Raw genomic sequence first — 21,832 nt, 5'->3', positions numbered from 1 at the left:
AAACTGTGCATGTCTGTATCAAACACTTCCAAGAAGAGAAAGGAGGAAAGAAAAAAGTTGGGTTTGTTACAAAAAAAGTCACTTTTTTCCACCATTTTTTGCTACAAAGGAAAAGGAGGGATGAGCCAGCACCTGCTGTGAAGAAGATAGAGGTCAACAGAGAGCAGTTCCCATTTCAGTGGGAGCAATAAACAAGATGCAAGAGGAAAGTGTGCACCAAAACCATTTAATAATTCATTCTGCACGTGCTTTAAGTCTTCTGCTCCTTGCCAATTTAATTGATACCCAAAGAGCTGGTGAGGAACTATAATATCAGGCTAGTTAACCATGCTGGGTTAAGTGCCTGTTTTATTTACACCTCTGCATCCTAATTTCAATTTTTAACAGGGTTGTAGAGATTTAATGAGGCAGATCTTAATCCATACAGTCAAGGTCCAAATAACAATCCCCTTCAGAGCCTTCATTTCTGGGAAAAATATCCTTCACATCCAAAAAAGAAAAAAAAAAGGTTCCTTGTACTGTGCCACAGATGAAAACAAAAATGGGGAGTTGAAGCATTTTTTATAAACTGATGTAAATGGCTACAAGTTCTGAAGTATTCAGGAGGAATTTCTTCACAGAAAGGGTGATTAAACATTGGAAGGGGCTGCTCAGGGCAAGTGGTGGAGTCACCATGGCTGGAGGTGTTTAAGAAAAGACTGGACGTGGTCTGGTTGACACAGAGGTGTTGGGTCAAAAGCTGGATTCAGTCCTGAAGGGCTTTTTTGTTCAACCTAAGCTGTTCTGTGGTACACAAAATAGCTCACAGCAGGCTGCAAATGCACATGAAACTCCAAATTCTGCCAGCTGAGAGCCATGCTAATTAATTGGGAACACTCCACACTCAAGAGCTACTTGGTTAAAGCCTCCTCCTCTGGAGCAACTGATTTTAAGTTGCCATTTTCAGAGCTACTGGCTGCTCCTGACACCACACAACAGGCACAGCAGCTCCTGCTTTAATCAGAGCTCTGAGCACCCTCCACAGCCAGCAGCTCTCCTGACCCCTGAACTGTGTGAGCAGCTCACTGCCAGCAAGAGATCAGAGGGAATTGTTCCCTGGGAGGGTGGGAGGCCCTGGCACAGGGTGCCCAGAGCAGCTGTGGCTGCCCCTGGAGCCCTGGAAGTGTCCAAGGCCAGGTTGGACAGGGCTTGGAGCCACCTGGGATAGGGGAAGGTGTCCCTGCCCATGGCAGGGGTTGGGATCAGAGGGTCCTTGAGGTCACTTCCATCCCAACCCACCCTGTGGTGCCACAATTCTCTGCTGTCCAGGCAACAGAACCAAATCTTGAGTCTGCAGGGCCAGATACAGATTCAGCCTCACCCACAGTGACAGCACCAGAGTCTGGTGAGCTTTATCAGCAGGCTCCAGCTGCAAACTGCACGGATTCTGCAGAAGATGGAGCATGGCACGTGTCCTGCCACCTCAGAAAGTCCCACCTGCCAAAGGCTGCCACGCTGGGATGTGCAGCCACCTCTGCCAACACCATGGCAGACGTTACAGCACAGGAATCAAGCTGAAAAGCAATGTGGTTTCCTCCCAAAGAGTCACTTTCTGAGGGGTGTTGGGAGGCTCCCACTGTGGTCCAAAGCCAGCTGAGCCAGTAGTGTCACTGTCACATTTTCTGAAAAACCCCTTTGCCAGGATTTCTTCTCCTGGGAAGCTGAGAAGGCTCAGAAAGAAGTGAAAATAACAATTATCTGATTGATTCTCCTGTGTTTGGCTGCTTTGGAATGTGGTCTGGAGATTGTTTGATTGGCTTCATGTGAATTGTTTTTGCTTAATGACCAATCACCATCAGCTGTGTCAGACTGAGGAGTCAGTCACAAGTTTTCATGACCATTCTCGTTAAGCCTTCTGTATCTCTTTCTTTAGTACAGTTTTAGTATAGCATTCTTTAACATAATATCATAAAATAATAAATCAGCCTTCTGAGAACATGCAGTCAGATTCTCATCTCTTCACCTCGTCCTGGGGACCTCACAAACTCAACACCAGTAGCTCTTTGTACCCAGAGCCCTACAGAGAAAGCTGCAGTGCTCAGCTTGCTAGAGAGACATACAAATTCTAGGCACAGAGACAAAATACATAATCAATTCTCCCAGACAAGCAAGCCTTATCCTCTGCTGTGTCCTGTCCCCATATCCTATAATCCCTTTATAGGATTTCTCTGACTAGGAAGGGCAAAGTAGGACCAAGCTCACCAAGGAGTCAAGGCAGGAGGAAATTTGTTACCCAGCTCATCCCTCCAGAGTCCACCAGAGAGAGGAGGATAAGCTCATCCAGACATATTTCCATTTTGCCTGTGCAATTTGATTCTTAAAAGAGTTTTGCATCCAAGCCAGGCAGGTGAACACACAGATGCAATTAACCACAGGCAGTTTGGCACAGATGGTCCCCAAGACACGGAGTGAGCCGAGCAGCAGGGGTTGGTATTTAATGATGAGCCAGGCCTTCAGTGAGGCAAGTCAGAAGAGCTCACTCAGCTCCTTCTTCCAACAGTGAGCCCCTCCCCAAAGGTTCAAGATCCCTCATCAGGGACCCAATCATGTGCCTGCAACAGCATCCCCCAAAAACCTGAGTGTCCTGGGCTGGAGCTCCACGTAGCTTTCAAGGAAAGCACCCCCAAACATCTTGGATCTGGCAGCATCAAGATATTCTGAGAGTAAACAGCAGGAACTGCGATTTTGGGAGCTAAGCTTCCAAATGCCACTCCACCATGAGGATGTGATACCCCCCACAACTGCCTTTAAGCGCAAAAAATGTTGAGAGAGCAGAGTTGTAGCTCAAAAATGCTCCTTTGTGCTTAACTGGGGCAGCACCATCCCCAGGCAGAAAGCCTTTCCCCAAACGATAGTTGCAATTGTGCCATTTTACAAGATGTGGATTCATCTTCCCCAGCACCAGGGAACCTTGTGGCTCCCTGCACAGAGGTCTGGGCTGAGCAGAAGAGATTTGGACCACAAGAGCTGTGCCAGGTGTCAAATGCACACAGCACAAAGTGCCCTTGGAGAACAGGCACCTGCAGAGCCAAGAAACCCAGATTTCCACTTGAGCCCTCAGCTACAGCCCACATCTGCCTTAAGAGGAGCCCAGAGCAGAGAAAACAGAGTGCAGAGGGAATCCAAGAAAGTTGCATCAGTCCTGTATTGGAGCAGAAAGATTTTTTTTTTAAATGCCTGTGCAGAAGGGTCTCATTAAACTGAGAGAGACCAATGCTCAGCTGAAACTGAAATCCCTCTTATCTTCCCATGCAGAAACCCAGGCTTCTAAAGGAGATCCCAGAGGGCTATAAAACACTTTAGCCTCCTGAATCACACTGCTCTTGCTAAGCAGAGACCTTATTTACCAGCCTGAAGGATCAGGTTTTCCCTACACACACGACCTTTCCCTCCCCTGCTGCCACTCTCCCATCAGCACCACATCCCTGCCTTGCCAGAGACATCCAAAATTCATCCTGGCAAGGGCAAAATGCTGCAGTTGAAGTCCCAGAGAGCTCAGGGAAGGCTTCAAAGCCAGCAGCAAGCCAGGAACAAGCAGTGGGGAAGACTCCCAGCTTCTGCTGCCCTCTAAACTCCACAGGAGAGAGTTTTATTGCTTCCTGCAGAGAAAAGATGCTGATGAGCTGTTGTCTAGAGCACCCTACCTCTACTCAGAGGAGAAATACCATCTGGCAGTGCCACCCCTGGAGAGCTGCCAACCTTTGCAGTAAAACACTAAGGCAAGAGAAGGTCAAGATAAAGGAAGGGGAGCAAAAACAGGCAGAAAGATTAATTCCTGCCAGGTGGTATCAGCCCAGAGACTGGAGCACAGAGCTGGATGGATGAGCAAGCAGAGAGGAGTTCAAGTAAGAAAAGGAGCAAGGAACAGTTCCTCTGCAGGAACATCGTGGGTGAGGTGAACAGAAAGCAGATCAGAGCTGCAGCCCAGGATCTGCTTTGCCTCAGCACCCCTTGGTGGGTGCTCCCTGGCACAGTGGGTGCATTACAGGTGTGCAGAGCCGGACCCTGCTGCAACAGCAACACCACTGCTGCTCCCCAGCCAGGAGAAAGGCCACCCCCATCCACCAGAGCCACTGGAATTTCAGGCATCCTCCAGGACACTGCTCACTGCTTGCTTCCCGTGCCTCCTGGGAGAGCACAGGCTGTCCAACACCTTTATTGGGAACAGTGAGATGTGCACACAGGCAAACAGACAGGCTGGGGGCTGTCAGGGCAGGGCTGGCACCCCACAGGAGGCCCCCTGCCCCTGGGTACCTTCAGACTCCAGGCGGTCCAGCCCGTAGGTGCCAGCTGTGCTGGTCCTCCTGGCAGAGGGCACAGCTGTCCTCCTGGCAGAGGAGGCCACTGATGCTGGAGTTACCAGGACGACAGTTCTGCTGGCTGGCTCCTCTGTCTGTCCAGCTGGGGTAGAGGACATCCCACCAGGGGCTGGGACAGCTTTCTCACCGGTGACCAGGATCCCATCTGTGAGATCTACAGGAGACAGGAAACAGCAGCTGTCACTGTCACGTTTTCTGGAAAATCCCTTCACCTGAGAAGCCTCAGAGAAAAAGGAAAACAATAATTCTCATTTGCTTCTCCTGTGTTTTGCTGCTTTGGAACATGTTTGGAGATTGTTTATCCAACATGTAAATTGTTTTGACTTAATGACCAATCACAGTCCAGCTGTGTCAAGGCTCTAGCAAGAGTCACAGGTTTTTCATTAGTATCTTGTTAAACCCTCTCTAAGTATCCTTTCTCTATTCTTTAGCATAGCATTCTTTAATATAATACCATAAAATAATAAATTAGCCTTCTAAGAATATGGAGTCAGATTGATCATTTCCTTCCTGCCACCCTGAAAATACCACACAGCAACCAGTCAGCATAACAAGATTTTATAAAAACCCCAAGAAACTCCTTAATGAAAATTTAACTCAAAGGAAGTTACTAAACTTTTGCTCCCTTTGAGATGTGACTCTGCTGTAGTGAAACTTTCTCCTCAAGGGCAGCCAGCAAAGGAGGTTCCCCTTAATGAGGGGGGAACCCTTAAAGGTTTTAATTGCATTGCTTTAAGAACTACTCATCACCACACCCTTGCAAGATCAGAGCACCAAGCCACCAGGTGAGAACTGAGCCAAGTGATAGATCTAACAGTTCAATACAAAGATAAAAGTTGGTTGAATTTATAATTAAATCCCAGAAGCAAATTCAATTAGTGGGATCTGCCAGAAGAACCTTCTCCCCCTTACAAACAGACCCTAAATTCAGAGATACAATGCAAACAGCTTTTCTTCTTTTGATGCCCTACAACACAAGAACTGCCAGAAAAGCTGCCCAGCAGCATTTTCATTACAATGGTCCCCACTACTACAGAAACACTCCAGTTTCAAGTCAGCCCCATACTGAGGGAGCCCTTGCTACACTCCTGTCAGGAAGACAGGCTCCAACATGCATCTGCCAAGGTGACACCAAACCAGCAGGCAGCAGCTACAGGAACATGACTGCTTAGAGCATTTCTGTGTGAGCTACAGCAGCCTGAGAACAATCCCCCATTTCTCAGTGAATATCACTGCAGGCTTCCACACCCAAGGGCCTGCCAGGCTCTTGCAGGAGAGCAAAGAATATTTTCATCCTCTGGACTGAGCATCAGCAATCTGTGACTGCTGTGGGTTCCAGAAGTAAAAACTCTCCCTCCATAAATCAAAAATTGCTCAAGTGTCTAAAGCTAAAGGCAGCTTGCTAGCAAGGACAGACAGGGGGCTTGTTTGGTTTGGGGCATTTTTTTTAACCTCTACTCCACTTATTTGGGGCAAAAAAATCCATATGCTGGCAAATCTCAGTGTGGTGGATCTCATAGCATGGGCAGAAAGCAGTGGCAGCCCAGGTTTAGAGGCAGAGGGCAGAAGTTTAGCAAAAAAAGTCACTTAAACAAGTATGCTGCATTGAGATCGGAGTGTGACACCGATTCCAGAGGCACCATCCCATCTTGTGTCCTTGAAGCAGAATCCTACCTTCTGCATCCACAGGGCTCCCTGTGGAGGAAGCACCAGTTGCCAGCAGCACCTGGGTGGCACTGGGAGCCGTCAGCATCTGGGTGTCCTCCCCGCTGTTCTCCTGAGGGAAGCTGGCAGCCCCTGCTCCCTGGGTGGCACCAGGCACCTCTGGCACAGCTGGCACAGCAGCAGCCTCCTGGGTAGCTGCTGTCACCTCCTCAGCAGCACCTACAGCAAGAACACATGTCAGGGCAGGCTCACAGGACAGCTGACAGCAGCAGAGCACACATCTGAAGCAGAATGAAAGGAACAGAACTCCAGGAATTAACAACTCCAGAGCCACAGGGCCAGCAGCAGGGCCAGCTCCCACTGAAGCCTCAGCTACGCAGAAGGGTTGATTTTTGTGGCACAAGTCTTAGCAGTCAGTGTTGTTTCCCCAACATCTGGGAAGCAGCAGAGAGGCAGCCTGCTGACAAGTCAAGTGCTTAAAAATTAATCTAGAAATTAATCAGTCAGGTTGCAGCACCAGCCTGCAATTAGCTTCCTTTCTTTTACAGCAAAAATTAGGTCTTTTGGATGCAGTGAAGGGGAATCATCCTTTTGCATCTGCAGCCAAAGAGGGAAGAATAAAAGATGCCCAGCAATTAAAAAGTCCTCATCAACCTAGAAACATGCCCAACACCTGACCTGCATTTTTTGGTTTTTTTTAAGCATTTCCTTTATATTTTAAACACCAAGTAGGAGTACTGTCATGGGGCTGAAGGTGCCATCTCAGGAGGTATGTGCAGGGCAAGGTGACCCCATCAGGCTGTGGCAGGCTGTCCAGGAGGAGTGAGGACAAGCACTGGGCAGCCCCAGCTCCAGCATGGGGTGAGGAGACAGCCCCAGGAGTTTGTGTCACAAGGGCCAGCAGCTCTCTGCACAGACCCCAGCACCCTTGTAAAGGCATTTCAGACATCAGTGGCTCACAGGCTGCTGGCACAGCTCACTTTAAATCCCAGAAATGAGAGGCAAGTGTCTGTAACAGGCAAGTTTTACCTTTCCATGAACTCTCCAGAGTAGGAGAGAGCTCAGGCTGGGTATGTGTCACCACAGCAGCCTCTGGCTGTGACGGAGGGACGCTCTTCTCCTCCTCTGCTGTGACTGCACTGATGTTTTCCAGCGAGCCAAGATCAGCTGTGCCTGCCTCTGATGGGTTCCCAGGGTGGGAAGCAGAGCTGCTGCCTGGGGAAGTTGCTGGCAGCTCCTCCCCTTGCACTGGCACTGTGCAGTTGCTCTCCTTGGCAAGCTCAGGCGCTGCTGGAGGGGACACCAGGGAGGGCACTGCTCTTGTGACATCCTCTTCCTCCCCCACACCGTCCTGGCTGGTCTGGGATGGTTCTGTTGTCCCCAGCTCCTCATGAGATATGCTTCCCCCTTGACTGATGTCCCCCAGCTTGGTGTCATCCCAGTCAGGTGGCACAGTGTCCATAGGGGGGATGGTGACAGTGCCAGCCATAGCGGGCAGCTCCTGTTGGGTGACACCTGTCCCAGGTTCTGGCTGAAGGAAGGCCTCAGTTGCCACAAGGGGAGGTTTGGCAGCCACAGATGTTGGTGGAGCCAGGGATTTCAGGGGGCTCCCTGTGTGGGCTCTCAGCATTCCCAGCCCAGAGGTGACACCTGCAGCCTGGGGACTTGGGATGATGACAGGGAGTTCGCTTGCTGCTTCCCAGCTGGGAGAGCTGGGGCCCAGTGTGGGCTGGGGCACAGCTGAGGGGTGTGAGCTGCTCTCTGCTTCCTCCTCCTCCTCCACAGTGGTCCCAGCAAGGGGGATTGCTGAGGGGCCAGCAGAGCTGGGCTCCACTGCCACCCCACCCTCGGTTGTGGCCTCACCAATGGGGCCACCAGACTCCTCCTGGACTGGAGGGCTCAGCGTGGTCACAGCTGTGGTCAGCATGGCCCTGAGGGCTTCATCCTCACCCAGCTGAGGCTCAGTGGGAGCCAGCTCCTCCTCACGGCCAGCAGGCAGTGCCCCAGCAGAGGGGTGACCCCCCAGGCCCTGGCTGCTGGGCACAACACGGCTCGGGCTGGCAGGGAGGGCTTCTCCTTCTGCAGTGAAAGCTTCATCCAAGGGTGTCCCAGAGGGCTGTGCTGACACTGCACAGGGCTCTTCAGAAACTGTCTGCTCAGAAGGGCCCAGACTGTTTTTCAAGTCCACCATGGCTGTCCTTTCATCTTCCAGCCCATTCCCTGCCCAGGGGCCATGCTGGACCTTTGTGACATCCTCCTCCTCCAGAGGCTGAGCCAGGCATGGCAGGCTGGAGGACAGGAACAGGATGCTGCAGGTGAGCACACAGACATTAAATCCTTTTGATCTCCTCATGGCTGAGAGGAGATGTGTCCAGAAGCCTGCCAGGCTGACAAATCCAGAGACCTAGAAGGGGAAAAAGGAACCAAGGTTACACAACCCATAACCAACCACAGACCCAGGGCCTTAAATCATGGAAGACCAAGTCCATGCCCAGCTGTGAGCAGACCCCTCCCACACATTCCAAGCAATGAATTCCCCCATCTGCTTTACTCTTCTCAGCCTACCCTACCTGAAGGTGCCAGACAAAAACCAAATGTTGATCTGAAGCCCAGGCCAGACCCTGCCCAGCTCTCACCCCAGCAGCAGAGTGCTATGCTTTACCAAGCAGGCATCAGACCTGCAAGCAATGGTGAGGATCAACCTGTTGGTCCTGAACCAAGTCCAAAAAAACGATGCTTGTCAGGGCCATGAGGTCCCAGGCTTGTCCTGGCCAGCCCTGTTCTGTGCATTGGCACAGGAGGAGACCAAGGAGCCTGCACAGAAGACAAGATGGGTCTGTGGGGGACAACACAGCACCAGAGCCACACCAGGAGGCTTTAGGGCTGCACCAAGTCCTGGCTGAGCTGCTGGGCCCCACAGAGGAAGCTCCAGCCCAGAGAGCAGCGCTGCAGCACTAGCACAGGGCCCATGCTGCACTGCACCACGGAGGCACTTCCAGAAAGCCTCATGTCCAGAATCACCGAGGGTTTCCAAGAGAGCACTGGACCTGGAGGCCAGCAGGGATGCAGCCAGCTGACAGCCTGCCCTTGGCAAGCTCTGCTGCCTCCAGGCACACAGCTCCAGCTCCCAGCCACCTCCCCTGGGCATGTCACTCAGCCCTGGCCTTGCTACTCCAACTCCACCATCCCAGAGCAAGGACCACCCCATCCAAGCCCCACTCAGTGCTCACAGCAGTGCCATGACACAACAAACATCCCTCTGTCACAGCAGCCCTGGCAGCTGCTCAGGGGCACAGACAAGCCCTATGCAAGGGTCTCCAGCCATCAGCAGCTTCAAGTTCTTTCCCTCATGTGTTCCTCCAGTTCTGGGACTCCCAATGCGAGAAAGAGCTTGACCTGTTCGGATAAGCCCAAAGAAGAGCCACCAAGTAGATCACAGGGCTGGAGCACCTCTGTTACAGGCTGAGAGAATTGGAAGGTGGAGAGGAGAAGGCTCCAAGGACACACTGGAGCATCCTGCAGTGCCTAAAGTACTTCCAGGAGAGCTGGAGAGGGACTTTGGACAAGGGCATGGAGGGACAGAGCAAGGAGGAATGGCTTTTCACCTAGGTTTAGATTAGCTATTAGAAATAAATTATTGACTGGTGATGAGGGCCTGGCACAGGTTACCCAGAGAAGCTGTGGCTGCCCCTGGATCCCTGGAAGTGTCCAAGGACAGGTTGGATGGGGCTTGGAGCAGCCTGGGATAGTGGAAGGTGTCCCTGCTCATGGCAGGGGGTGGAATGAGGTGAGATTTTATCATTCCCAAGTGAACTGCTCTTCCCTTTGGGCTGCAGGAATAACAAATATCAGTAAGGAAAGAGGTTGGGGTTGTCAGAACCACCCCTCAGTCTTCCAAAGAACAGCAATGGTCACCCTGTGCGGTGTCACTGCTCATGGGCACCAGGATAAATCCCTAAATTTATCCACACTCCTCAATTCCCCACTAGACTGCACATTCAGAAGCATCACTCACATTTGTACCCAGAGAGAGCAGCAACACAGCTCAGAATTAACCACTGCAGGCTCCAGCATCTGGCTGAGCCTTCAGGGCACACTGAGTCACTTTTTCCATGCTCCCTGAAGCCTCATCCCAGCAGTTTGAGCTGCTGGAATAATTCCCCATCACAGGCCACACACATGCACCAGGTGCTCAGGGACAAGCAGAAGCCACCAAAAAACTCATCACCAACCTAGACACCTTCCACTTTATTTTTAGCATCTTCTGTCTCTGAAGGATGGGTGGCCACCCATCTATTTTCTCTATCCCCCCTAAAAAATAGCTGAAAACTGACAATATTTAGCTCTTTTCCCAGGCTAATTCTTGATGCACTTTTGTAATTAAAAAGCACTAAGAATATATTATGCAAGTTAAATTGTTAGTGCCTAACTACATGCATCTGCCTCACCATGCAGATGAATATAAATCACGTTCACCTCAACACCCCTTCAGCAAGTGCCTGTTAAGAGCAGGCATATTAAAACAACAAGAAGTTGGGTTTTCTCTATTTAAAAGATAGTTTGGCTTTAAATACAGCTTCTGAAGAAGTCAGGAGCATTTAGGTGGCACAAACGCTTTCAGCAGTGTTTAAACACAAACAGAACTCCAGCTGCACTTGAAAAGCACTTCTCTTGCAGTCATACACATTATACATATGTATATACACATCTGTACAGATATTTTGTAGCTTTCTGGCTCTAGGCTCTCAAATAGCCCACAATATTCAGGATGTGGTTAGCAGAACAGCAAAAATGCTCATCTACTCCTAACAAGCTTACTCCATATTTACTAGAACCTTTCCTCCTTCTGGGGGGTAGACAACATCGGCACTCAATACCAGCCTGATAAAAGAGGTCCTGAGGTCCTTCAGGGCAGCTTCATATTGTTTCTACCAATCTGAAAAGCCCTGCTGCTCATAATCCTACATTTCTATAGGGAAAAAACCCATACAGGAGAGTTATTTGCCCAGGAAATCCACGACAGGCAGATGCAAGCTAACCTAGACCTCCACATTCAGTGAAAGCAGGAGATAGTGGCCCAGAGCTTGCTGCAGGATAATGGCACAGGTTCACACTTCAAAGAAGATTAGTCAGGGCTTAAGAGCTACTTAGTTTTAGGAAGAGGCTGGATTAGAGAGTGTGTGAACAGCAGTGACCTGGCTATCTCCTTAAGCAGAGTTTGACGCCTTGCTGAAGCACTCCCCCTGAATGCAGAAGCTGCAGGTACCTGGCTGCAGAGCAAAGCTGCACCGAGTCACATTTATCCTCCCATCTGGCTATGTTTATAGCCAGGCTGGAGCACCCTGCCCTGACCAAGCACCTCCTCTGTAGTAAGGCTGAGCTCTCCTGTGAGCAGCTCGAAGGCAGTAACTCAGTATTTCATGCCACAGGAACTCCTTGTCCCCACATTTCACCTGGCATCCTCAGAGCTGAAGCCCTGGAGGCAGCTGCCAAGCACTGGCCAAACTCTCAGTGGAAAAACTAATCCTTGCTTCCAATAGGAAGCACACACTGAGGGCAAGAGGCAGTGCCAGCTACTTCCCCTGCACTCAGTAACAACAAATCCCAGGAGATGCAGCTCCTCCAGCCGCAAAGGCAGCGCGACTGCAGGCAGCCAGGGAGCTTTATCTTCAGCATGGAAAATAATAACTTTTCTTTTAACACCTGGGAGGCTGGGGAAGAAAAAAAAACCACACACACAAAGAACTGCTAGGCTGAAAACAGGCCAAAACTGGACATCTCCAGGAGCTACCCACAAGAATAGGAACCATCTACCTCAGTGGGGAAGTCAGGAAGCCGAGGGACAATAAATATAAATTGGTCACCAGCTGAGGCAGTCTCAGACTCTGTTGGATCTTTCTGAGCCAGGCTGCTTGCCTGCTCCGTACAATTAGCACTTGCAGTAGTTATTAAACCATTAACCCCTCTGAATTCTGGAGACTTCTTTGAGAGCAGCTCTTGGGGGGCCCAACAAAAGCCAGCTCCGAAGGAGCCCCAGCCTGTTATGGCCACTCCAGCAGGGCAGGCTTGCAGGGGAGCAGCACAGAGCAGAGCAGATGTCTCTCCTTCAATAGCTGCTCCTTGCATGGACCAGTGGTTTGTGGAGACTGCTGCAAAGGATTAAGCTCCCCCTCTGTCCCAGCTGTGTGCAGCTACTCCCTCCTGAGAGCTTTTTAAGAGCTTCACCCATCCAGCTCACTCAGAGAAAACAACCTCCCTTCCCGCCTCCCCCCGCCAAAAAAAAATTAGCTGTTATTTTCTGTCTTTGACAAGTTATGCCTATGTTTCTACCCAAATTGTTGAAACAATAAGGGAAAAACAAGTATCAAGTTTTAAACTCCCTTGAATTAATAACTCTGCTCTAACAACCCCTCTGACACAGGGAGGACGCTCTGCATGCATCACAAAGCAGAGAGCAGGAGACGAACAGGTCAGCCCCAGCCAAATCTGCCTTGCCTTTGAAAAGAGCTCCTCACACCTCCAAGCACAAGCGTGGTGCCAGCCCGGGCTGCCTGAACAGTGCTGGGTGTGCTCCGCTCCGAAATTCACTGAGAATTGAAATTCACTGACAATTCGTAGGGGAACCGGACAAAAAAAGCAGCAAATCTTTTAATGTGAAGATTTAGCCAAAACATACAAGTCAAACAACTGCCAGCCGTCAAGTGCTCTGTTACAGGGTGCTAATGTATGCCATCCAAGCCTCATTACTTGTGCTGAATACAAAAGGCAGCAGATAATACACTGCAGAGCTCCAACTCCTACTTTTGTGCACAAGCCGAGAAAAATGCCATCAGCTCGTCTCGCTTTATGTCCTTGCCCAGTCCAACCGAGGGAACTGGGAGGCTGATGCCCTTCCACAGCACACACTTCAGCTAAACAGACCTCGACCACCTCCAACAGCCCAGTGAAATCCCAGCAGTGACACAACTCTACGCCAGCCACCAACACAAAGTCAGGTGAGAAAAATTACGTCGAGACAAGCACACACCAGAGGGGCACATCCTCGCCTACCCTTGAGGATGCATCCCTAAAAGCAAACAAATGAGGTATTAATATTCTGTATGGCCAGCTTCCCGCCAGTCCCAGTGAGGCACCTTAATACATAATACATCACCTCCACTTCCAGCCTCGGCATTCCAGCTGGAGTTCTTTTGAGGAGCCAGAGGCATGACATGTTTTAGGCATTACTCCCCCAGCCACCAAGCTTTGTTCGGAACGGCACACGGACCACCTATGGAAATCTCTGCTTGGATTTGCCAGTAAAAGCCGCATAGTTCTCCGCGGCTTCTGACCCGTGCCAGGTCCCCGGCACCACAAAAGTCTAAGGTCTATCGAATTCCTGAGGGATTAAGCCAGGGAGGAGGAGGTGCTGGAGAATGAGGCCAAAGGGTGCAGCAGTTTCCAAGCAGCAGAAGGACAGAAACGCCGCTCCCCAGCCTGCCTGGGAGCACAGGGACAGCACTCGGATTCCAACCAGCAAGAAACGCTCCGCAATTTCAGCGCCTCGCCTAACGCTGACAGAAACACCGCACAGGAGAGCTGGAGGATCGTGAGTCCCGGCAGGTGAAGGTTTAAGAGCAGATTAAACGCACCCTGTCCGGCCCTTCTGGCTTGGGGTCCAGAGAAGGGGATTAGGGCTGGCTCAAGGCTTGGTTACACGCCGGCTTGCCGGGCACATCTCCCCTTACGTCCTCCTCAGTCATATTTACAGGTGACTTTACACCCCAGAACTGCATTCTCTCCCCACCGGGCAGGGGATCAAGTGCGAACACCCGCCCGGGGGGTTCCTCCTGCCCAGGCCCGCAGCAGGACAGAGGGACAGAGGCGGTCACCCCCAAACCACCGCCGCGACAAACACACCCCGGCCCCCAAAGACTTCCCGAGGGAGCCCACCGGGATCCCCATCCCGGCAGGACGGCACCGCCCGCTCTGCCCGCTGCCCCTTCCCCATCCCCCGGGGCTGCAGGGACCGGCCGGGAACAAAGAGCCGCGCCGAGGATGCGCTGCCCCGCGGGCAGCCGAGCATCGCTGGAAAAAGCCACAGATCGATTGAAAACGCGTAACCGCGGGGTGAACGCGGCTCGGGGCTGCGATGCCGGCTCTGTGCGTGCGTGTCCCGGCCTCACCTGGCTCCCGCCGCCGCCGCCCGGTGCTCGGCGCCGCGCTCCCCCAGCCCCGCGGCCGCACGGGCGGAGCGGAGCGGGCCGCCCACCGGCGGGCGGTGTCGGGGGCCGGCCCGCTCCGCCCGACCGCCGGCCCCCGCCTGCCTCCGGGGGGCTTCGTGCTCCCCGGCACCCGCAGCCCCCGGGAGGGGCCGCCCGCAGCCGCCTTTGGGGTTTGCTGCTTCTGCAAAGGCAAGTTGGAGCATCCAAAGCGCTGGGGCCCCGCACCCAGCTCTGCCTCAGCGGCTGACCCCAGGAGATGCCGCTCTTTGCTCACAAGGAGCTGTAAAAACAAGGCCCAAGGCACCCTTGAGTAGTTTTCCATCTATTACAGATTGTCCTCCAGTGTTTTCAGCTGCAGAGGTCACCTTCCCCTAATACACCCTCTGCAAAGGGGAACAACTTCTTAAATAACAACATCCGAATTAAAAGAGCTTTAGTCAATTTCCCTTTTTTTGTTGCTTTGTTTTAAGCACCTATTTGGCTAGTACAGTAAAGGGTAAACAGCTTTACTTGTGCTTTCCTCCTGCCACCTATTTTTTCCCAATAACAAGAGAAGAAAACCTTTAGACCATCAGGTCCTGGCTCACCCATCAAATCACTTTGCCAAAGAGCAACTCAGAGGCCCATACCTTGACTCCAAAGCCCAAAGATGAGAGCAGTTCAGCCTCCTCTTGCTCCCCTAACCCCAGTGCCAAGGGCAGCACAGGCTCCCTGCTGCTCACAGAGGGTTTTATACACCCTGCCAGGCAGGGCTGCAGCAGGTGCAAGGAGTTTGAGCCGGGCAGGGACAGGTGAGGAGAGACCAGAAATAATGATCTCTCACAGGAGGCAATGACTGGGGTGGGGGGATTTTGGGGGGTGGAATTGCTAAGAAGGACCAGAGGGAAGGTGTGGGACAGGTGAGTTAAAATCTTGACTTCCTAGTGAACATGCTCTACCACATGAAGGAAATCAGGGAATCTTCCAGTTAGGATAACAAACTACAAAACAAACTTTTTTTTTTTCCTACACAAAGGGAGATGCAATCTGCTGTCACAGGTAATTCAGCTCTTTAAATAAACAACAGAACTGGTGGAAGAAAATGAGATATTCCTTATCAACAAATTGTTCATGAATTTTTTTCTGTTCACTGTGCTACTGGTAATAATATTTACATTAGTGATTTGCTTTCTTTGTGTCTCTAAATACATCCCAAAGTTTTACCTGTCAAATTTTACAGAAACAGTGTGTTTTCTACTGGATTCCAAGCAAACTGGATCCAACCCAATTCATTTGGTTGTAGCACTGTGTGTTCAATATTAAAACTTTCAAAAGACAGATTTGTTGCAAGTTAGGGCAGTTTTTTTTCCAGGGAAATATTGCTAACCCTTGCATGAGTTGAAAACAAATTGTCAAAGTGCCTGTGTCAGCAATAAAGACAGCAAGTGACAAAAGGCATCAGAAAAACTTCAGAATTAGGCTTGGGAGAGGAAATGGTCACTTAAAACAATGGGGAAAGTCCCTTTTGGCTTTGTCTCTCTGAACTATAAAATCCAGGGAAATTATTCATTAATCAATATTCCTACTGCTGTGGCATCTTCATAAATAAAAATACAAATATGTGAAAAGAAAGGATGTTTCCTCTCTCCTCTAGGGGAGATGGAGTGTGAGGGAAGGAAGAGGTAAGAGCTGCATTTTTCACGTGTTTTAAACACCATTAACTGCCAGATTAGGGACTCAAAACCCTTCCCAAGTTCAACTTCTGTCCTGGCCAATCCATTTTGGCCAAGGGCTCTGGCTGAGAGGAGGGGGTGGCTCAGCCATGCAGGAGGTGCCACCTCCCAAGTTAATGGGGCGGTCAGATCTTCCAGGAGACCAAAATCAATTCTCAAGAGCAGTACTGCACCTTGTGGTGGCTCTGGGATTGATTCCCAAGCTGTTTAGGGGTAAAGGGGCAGGAAAACAGGGACCACTCCAGCAGAAATCAGAGCCTCAGGGATGAGTCCAGGGGCTGGGCTTCAGCAGCAGCATAATTCCCCCCTAAGAGCTGAGCTGGGATTCAGAACAAGGGATCTTCCAGTGGAAGGTATCCCTGCCCATGGCAGGGGGTGGGAATGAAATGATCTTTAAGGTTCCTTCCAACACAAACCACTCTGTGATTCTATGGCTGTTTTCAGTCCCATTTCTATCTAACCTTTACAATTATTGGGGAAGTTACTTAAAATGTAAAGCATGTGGAAGGGATGATTTAGTGTTCTCCAAGGATGCAGAGCACTTAACAGACTGGAGAGGTTTTCACTTCCCCCTTGCCATCGACTCCCAACCCAGAGTGGCACTGTGTCCTCTCAAGGTTAAATATTTCACTCCTAAGCACTGGAACTGAAATAGCTGGTTATCTGTGGTTTTTTCCCTGCCTAAAATTGCACATTCCCTGTACGCTGCAAGTTTCTCTTCCCCGCATAACCTGCCAAAATCAGAGGCTTCTGCGTTATCAACAAAAATATCTGCAGACTGTAAGAAAGAGGCATGATGAAAGAGGCAGAAATCAGAAATCATCAGAGAGCACTCTTTTGTTATTCCTTTCTATGGTTTGTTAGTTGGAAATACTGATTTTTAACACAGATCAGTATGCCATGCAGCATTTGCTTTGTAACCAAGCAAAACAGGCCCCACTTCCACAGCAAGTTAAGAAACATCCACTCCTCTCCCCTCTCACCCTTGCTCTGGGTTGAGACATTTCAGTACAATCCTCTATTGGTCTTGTCCTTCAGAACTTCTCACCTGAGGTGAAGTCAGAGACTAAATTTGGATGTAAGCAGGCTCATTCTTCCATGCAGGTAGCGTAGCTGGGAAAGAGTGGGACTCATGTCCCATTCCCAGCTCTGCCTTTTTAGAGGATTTTCAAACTGAATTTCACTGCTCTCAGCCTCCACTTCTTCTGTAAAATAACAATACCTAATTTTTGTAAGAGCCTCTTGTAAAATCTGTGTATGATTATAGCAGCTGGCTCTGTTGCACAAAGTAATGATACATCAGATTTCTTTCACAGGTGATATTCCTGTCACTGCCTTATTGCAGAACCCAAAAAGTACCAACAGCACGTCCTAATTAAGAGACTAGGTCACATAAAAATTTATATGAAGATATATTTTGCCTGTATAAAATGAACTAAAAAATCACTGTCCTGACAGCAGAATGCTGCACCTTATGCTGCTACTCCTGGCACCTGTGAGGAGATGTATCAGCTCTCCTAAGTATGTCAGGACATGCCACAGAAGGTAAAGGCAATTTTAAAATAGTTGCCGTTAATTTTGCTGCTGAATGACTTTCCCAAATTGAATATTGGGGACATCCAGCACACAAATCAGTGCACATCTCCATCACAAGACTCACCTTTGCACCAGCTGGTAGCATCTGTTTTAAGGAGGGCCTCTCTTACTACTAAACAGCAGTCACTGGAATGGAGTAGCCATGAGTAACTCAGGGAGAGTCAGAACAGCCTCCCCTGCCACTGAGAGGGAAGCTTGTTTAAAACAACTCCACTTTGAAAAAGTTTTGTGACCAATGAATTATTTTGGATGTAACCATGTTATGGATGAACAGATTTCTTCTTCCTCCAACTGCAAACCTGATAAATGTCAACTGCAATTGAAACTCAGTCAGAAAAATCTGCTTGGATTCCTTTCTTCCATGTATCTCACCGCTGGCACTAACAGGAAAGCTGGGCAAGGCCAAGTGGTGCCAGTGCAGCCCCACTGCTGGCTGGGATTTACAGTAACCAATCCTACAAGCAGGCACAGGATCCAGCTTCTGCTTCCCAGCCCTCGTGTTCCTGAAGTGCTCACAGAGCAGGAAAGCCGTAAGAACTTATTTTTGTCACCAAAGTCAGCAGATGTGACTTGGAGAGCACACAGAGCCCAGATCTGCTGAGTAGGAAATGCCATTTTTACACACTCATTCTTCAGAGTGGAACCAGGCTCCTGCTGACTGGCCCAAGGTTGCTGGAATCCGCTGCAGGTGCTCTGGGAACGCAGCCCAGGAGGACCAGTGCTCACATCCATAACGGAATCACAGCACAGCCCTCGCTCCTCTTCATTTCCTTCAACAAAATCAATGTTGTAATGCCAAGGTGCACCACATATTACAATTTCCCCAGAGATAAAGTGCTGAGGAAGCCCTCCACATGCATATTGGAGTCTCAGCTAAAACATGAACAATCTGTCAGTTCCCTTGGATATTTCCCCCCCCCACATCCTACAAATTCCACTACAAAATCAGGCTGACAATAAAAAAAAAAAAAGGACTGGACCCACCACCCCAAAGCAGGCTGCCCCTAAGCCCTGCTCTGACATTAAACCCTCAGCCTCACAGATTCACAGAAAGAGAGAATCAAACACAGATCTCCAGGATCATTGAGTCCAACTTGAAATATGGTTGTTCACACACATAATACCCAGAGGGACTTTAGAAACTGCAGCTTTCTTTTGCTTTTCAAAACTTGAGGTTAAACTAAATCCCCAAATCCACAGGTTTTAAAGAATTGCAGTGTCAGTACTGCCAATCCATCCCTACCCATTCTAAAATAGCAAAGAGGGGCTAAAAGCTCCCACTACAGAGACCTTTGGGGTCTTTCCCATGGATAACACATGGAATTGGGATGCCACTGTGTTTAAGAGTGAAACAGCAATGCACCAGAAACCACCAGTGTTTTCATTTTTCTCCTTGAGGATGGTTAAGGGCAGAGAATACACATTTTTGTTTTGGAAACATTGAAATTAATTAAGCCAAAATCCTACAGCAGGAGCCAGATCCAGCTGTTAGCAGAACCCCAAGCAGGGGGCTTTCATTCTTTTTCTTCCTTCAGAGAGCTGATACGTGGATCCCCCTGAATCCCTGAGCTGGGAAGGGGTGGGAAGCACTCTGTGATCTCCAGAAGGTCTAAAGCTGGCTCTAAGTATGCAATTCCCTGATTTTGTGAGGAGGGAATGGGTCTGTACCTCAGCCTGTAGAGATTAGGGAGACCTAAAAGCAAGTACACAGACTAAGCCAGCCAATGCAGGGACACAAAAGAGTGCTTATTTTATGACCAATTAAAAATAATAATGCTCTGCTGCTGAGATCTGCCTGGGTCCAGCTGAAATCCGAATCCCTGCAGGGGTCCGGGCAGGCATTTTGGCTTTCAGGGAGCAGAGTATTAGCTGGGCGTGCTGCTCCGTGCCGGAGCCACGCAGCGTTTGTGCTGCAGGACACATTCCTTTATGTTTGCAATGTTCCCGAGTGCTCCGCGGGGATTAATTCAGCTGAGAGCTGCCCGTTTCGGGGCGAGCACAGAAAAGTGGTTTTCTTTATGAGAAATATTCCCTTTTAAACCCTCCGGGCGGGTTGTGCAGCTGCCACCTCGAGGCGGCAGCGCGGAGGAGCGCGCAGCGCTGCGCTCGCTGTGACAATGCCGAGTCCGCAGGACATCCGAAAGGGGCTTTTCTTCTGCCAGAGGCTTGAATACCAACAGAATCACCAAAAAGGGGAGAGAAAAAGGACCGCGTTAGGCAAAAGGAACTGTCCTACAAATTCGGTTTTGTTGGAGCGAGACTAGAGGAGGCCACCGAGATGAGCAGAGGGATGGAGCAGCTCTGCTGCGAGGAAGGGCTGAGATAATTGGGATTGTTCAGCCAGAAGAGAAAGGAGAAGGCTTTGGGGTGACCTAATTGTGGCCTTCCACTGCTTCAAGGTAGCTGAGAGAAAGTTGGAGAGGGACTTTTTACAAGGTCATGGACTGATGGGACAAGGAGGAATGGCTTCAGACTGAAAGGGAGTAGGTTTAGGTTGGTTATTAGGAAGAAATTCGTGGCTATGAGGGTGGGAGGCCCTGGCACAGGTGCCCACAGGAGCTGTGGCTGCCCCTGGATCCCTGGAAGTGTTCCAGGCCAGGCTGGATGGAGCTTGGAGCAACCTGGGATAGTGGAAGACGCCCCTGCCCATGGCAGGCAGTGGAACTACAAGAGTTTTAAGCTCCCTTCCAACCCAGACCAGTCTATGATTTTATGATATAAGAGTTTTCACTGATTTCAGTGGGCTACTGTTAATTTCTTGTATTTTCATGTCCTTATGTGACCTCCTCCTTGCCTGTCAGAGGTAGCACCACTCCCAAGAATTTCATGAACTGGCTGCACTCAGGGAATAATTTCTTATTATGTTATGGAAATCCTGCTTTTCACTCTGCTGGACATTCTGCTTACGAGCTGGCTTAATTGTCCCACTGTCTCCTTAGACTTTGAATAATTATCTCCATTTATATTGTTATCCTGAATGTATTTATAGCCTGATTCTTTTGGGTTAGCATCACCATCTGTTTCCTCAACAGTCACATATTCGGGGGAGAGCGAGTGCTCTTCACATTATGCAAGCAGCTTTCTTGATTAAACCAGCCCGGCATGGATGGATTTTGTTATGAAACCCTGGCACATCTCTAACTCTCAGGCTCCTATTATCAATAACTCTGAAAAGCCCATCCATTAAATTAAGCCACTTTTAAGCTGCAGCTTGCATTTCAGAACTCGTGTTAACTGTGATTGATTAACGTAATTTAAGAGGAGATTTCCAATGGACTATAAAGACGGTGATGTGATTAGCAGGAAACTCTGATCATTCCTAACCCAGGGATAATATGTTCAGGAGGGAGCCATGGGCTGTGGATTCAACTAGGGCCCCTGATTTTTGCAAAACATATCTAAGCAGTCATTTTACATAAAACATTATATTTAAAACATAAGCATAGTGCTGTAAATATGTAATTATAGCACAGAAAGATATAAATGGGTGAGATCTGGGGATGAAAACAGATCATGCAAATATCACGCTTAGACTTTAGTCATATATTATCTAAATTACTCCAATTTTTACACCTAAAGTATTTCAAGAGCAACAACAATAAGTATAGTATATTATGTCTTTATAGGACCCCTATAACAGAGGTACTCAGGAGGATTTTACAGAATTTGAGAGGAGGAATATTCACACTCCAGTGAGAGCACATTTTCACCAGGCAGAGACTGCACAGCATCCCTGTGCTGTCCTTGAACAGAGAGGGCAGACAGCATTCCAGGTAGTAACTTAGCCCAGAATGGAATACCAGGTTGGAAAGGATCTCAGGGATTATCTGACACAACTTTTCTTGGCAAAATCACAGTTGAAATAAGATAGTCCAGCACCCTGTGCAGCTGAATCCTAAAGTATCCAATGTTGAGGGATCCACCACTTCCCTGTGGAGATTATTCCAATGGCTGATTGTTCTCATTGTGAAAAATATACCTTGTGTCTGAACAGAATCTCTCCAGGAGCACTTGGGAAATTCTGGGATTGTTTCCCTGACAGAAAAACCAAATACAGAAAAGTTTCTTGAATATAATTCAGTCAGGTGTAATTACCACTGCGTGCATGTTCTTGGTGCACTGGGGAATTGCTCAAACATGGCAGAGTTAAGGTTCTGTTGTGGAAATGACATTTGAACATATTTTCATGCCTCGTTGTTTACATATCCTTTAAAGTTCAGCTGCATTTCCATGTTCTGGAAGGCCATAAAATACTAACCATAAAAAATACTTTTAAAAGCCATTAAAATCATAAAAC

At 49.3% G+C, this 21,832-nt stretch overlaps 1 protein-coding gene across 2 annotated transcripts in view; it reads right to left on the bottom strand.

Annotated features, from left to right (window-relative positions):
• The window catches only part of ARMH4 (armadillo like helical domain containing 4), a 58,938-nt gene extending 44,695 nt beyond the window's left edge, over positions 1 to 14,243 (bottom strand). For both annotated transcript variants that reach the window (XM_030950495.1, XM_030950496.1), the window contains exons 1-4: positions 14,189 to 14,243; positions 7,053 to 8,427; positions 6,033 to 6,242; positions 4,294 to 4,512 (exon numbers count right to left, since the gene is read on the bottom strand). In XM_030950495.1, the coding sequence (XP_030806355.1) occupies positions 4,294 to 4,512; positions 6,033 to 6,242; positions 7,053 to 8,376 (1,753 nt within the window). In that variant the 5' untranslated portion in view covers positions 8,377 to 8,427; positions 14,189 to 14,243. The remainder of the gene's footprint in view (positions 1 to 4,293; positions 4,513 to 6,032; positions 6,243 to 7,052; positions 8,428 to 14,188) is intronic.
• Between the last annotated feature and the right edge of the window lie 7,589 nt (positions 14,244 to 21,832).

Source organism: Camarhynchus parvulus, chromosome 5 (assembly GCF_901933205.1).
Source record: "Camarhynchus parvulus chromosome 5, STF_HiC, whole genome shotgun sequence".
Classification (NCBI taxonomy): Eukaryota; Metazoa; Chordata; class Aves; order Passeriformes; family Thraupidae; genus Camarhynchus; species Camarhynchus parvulus.
The sequence above is the reverse complement of the archived record's forward strand: the minus strand, read 5'-3'. Positions and strand labels throughout refer to the sequence as shown.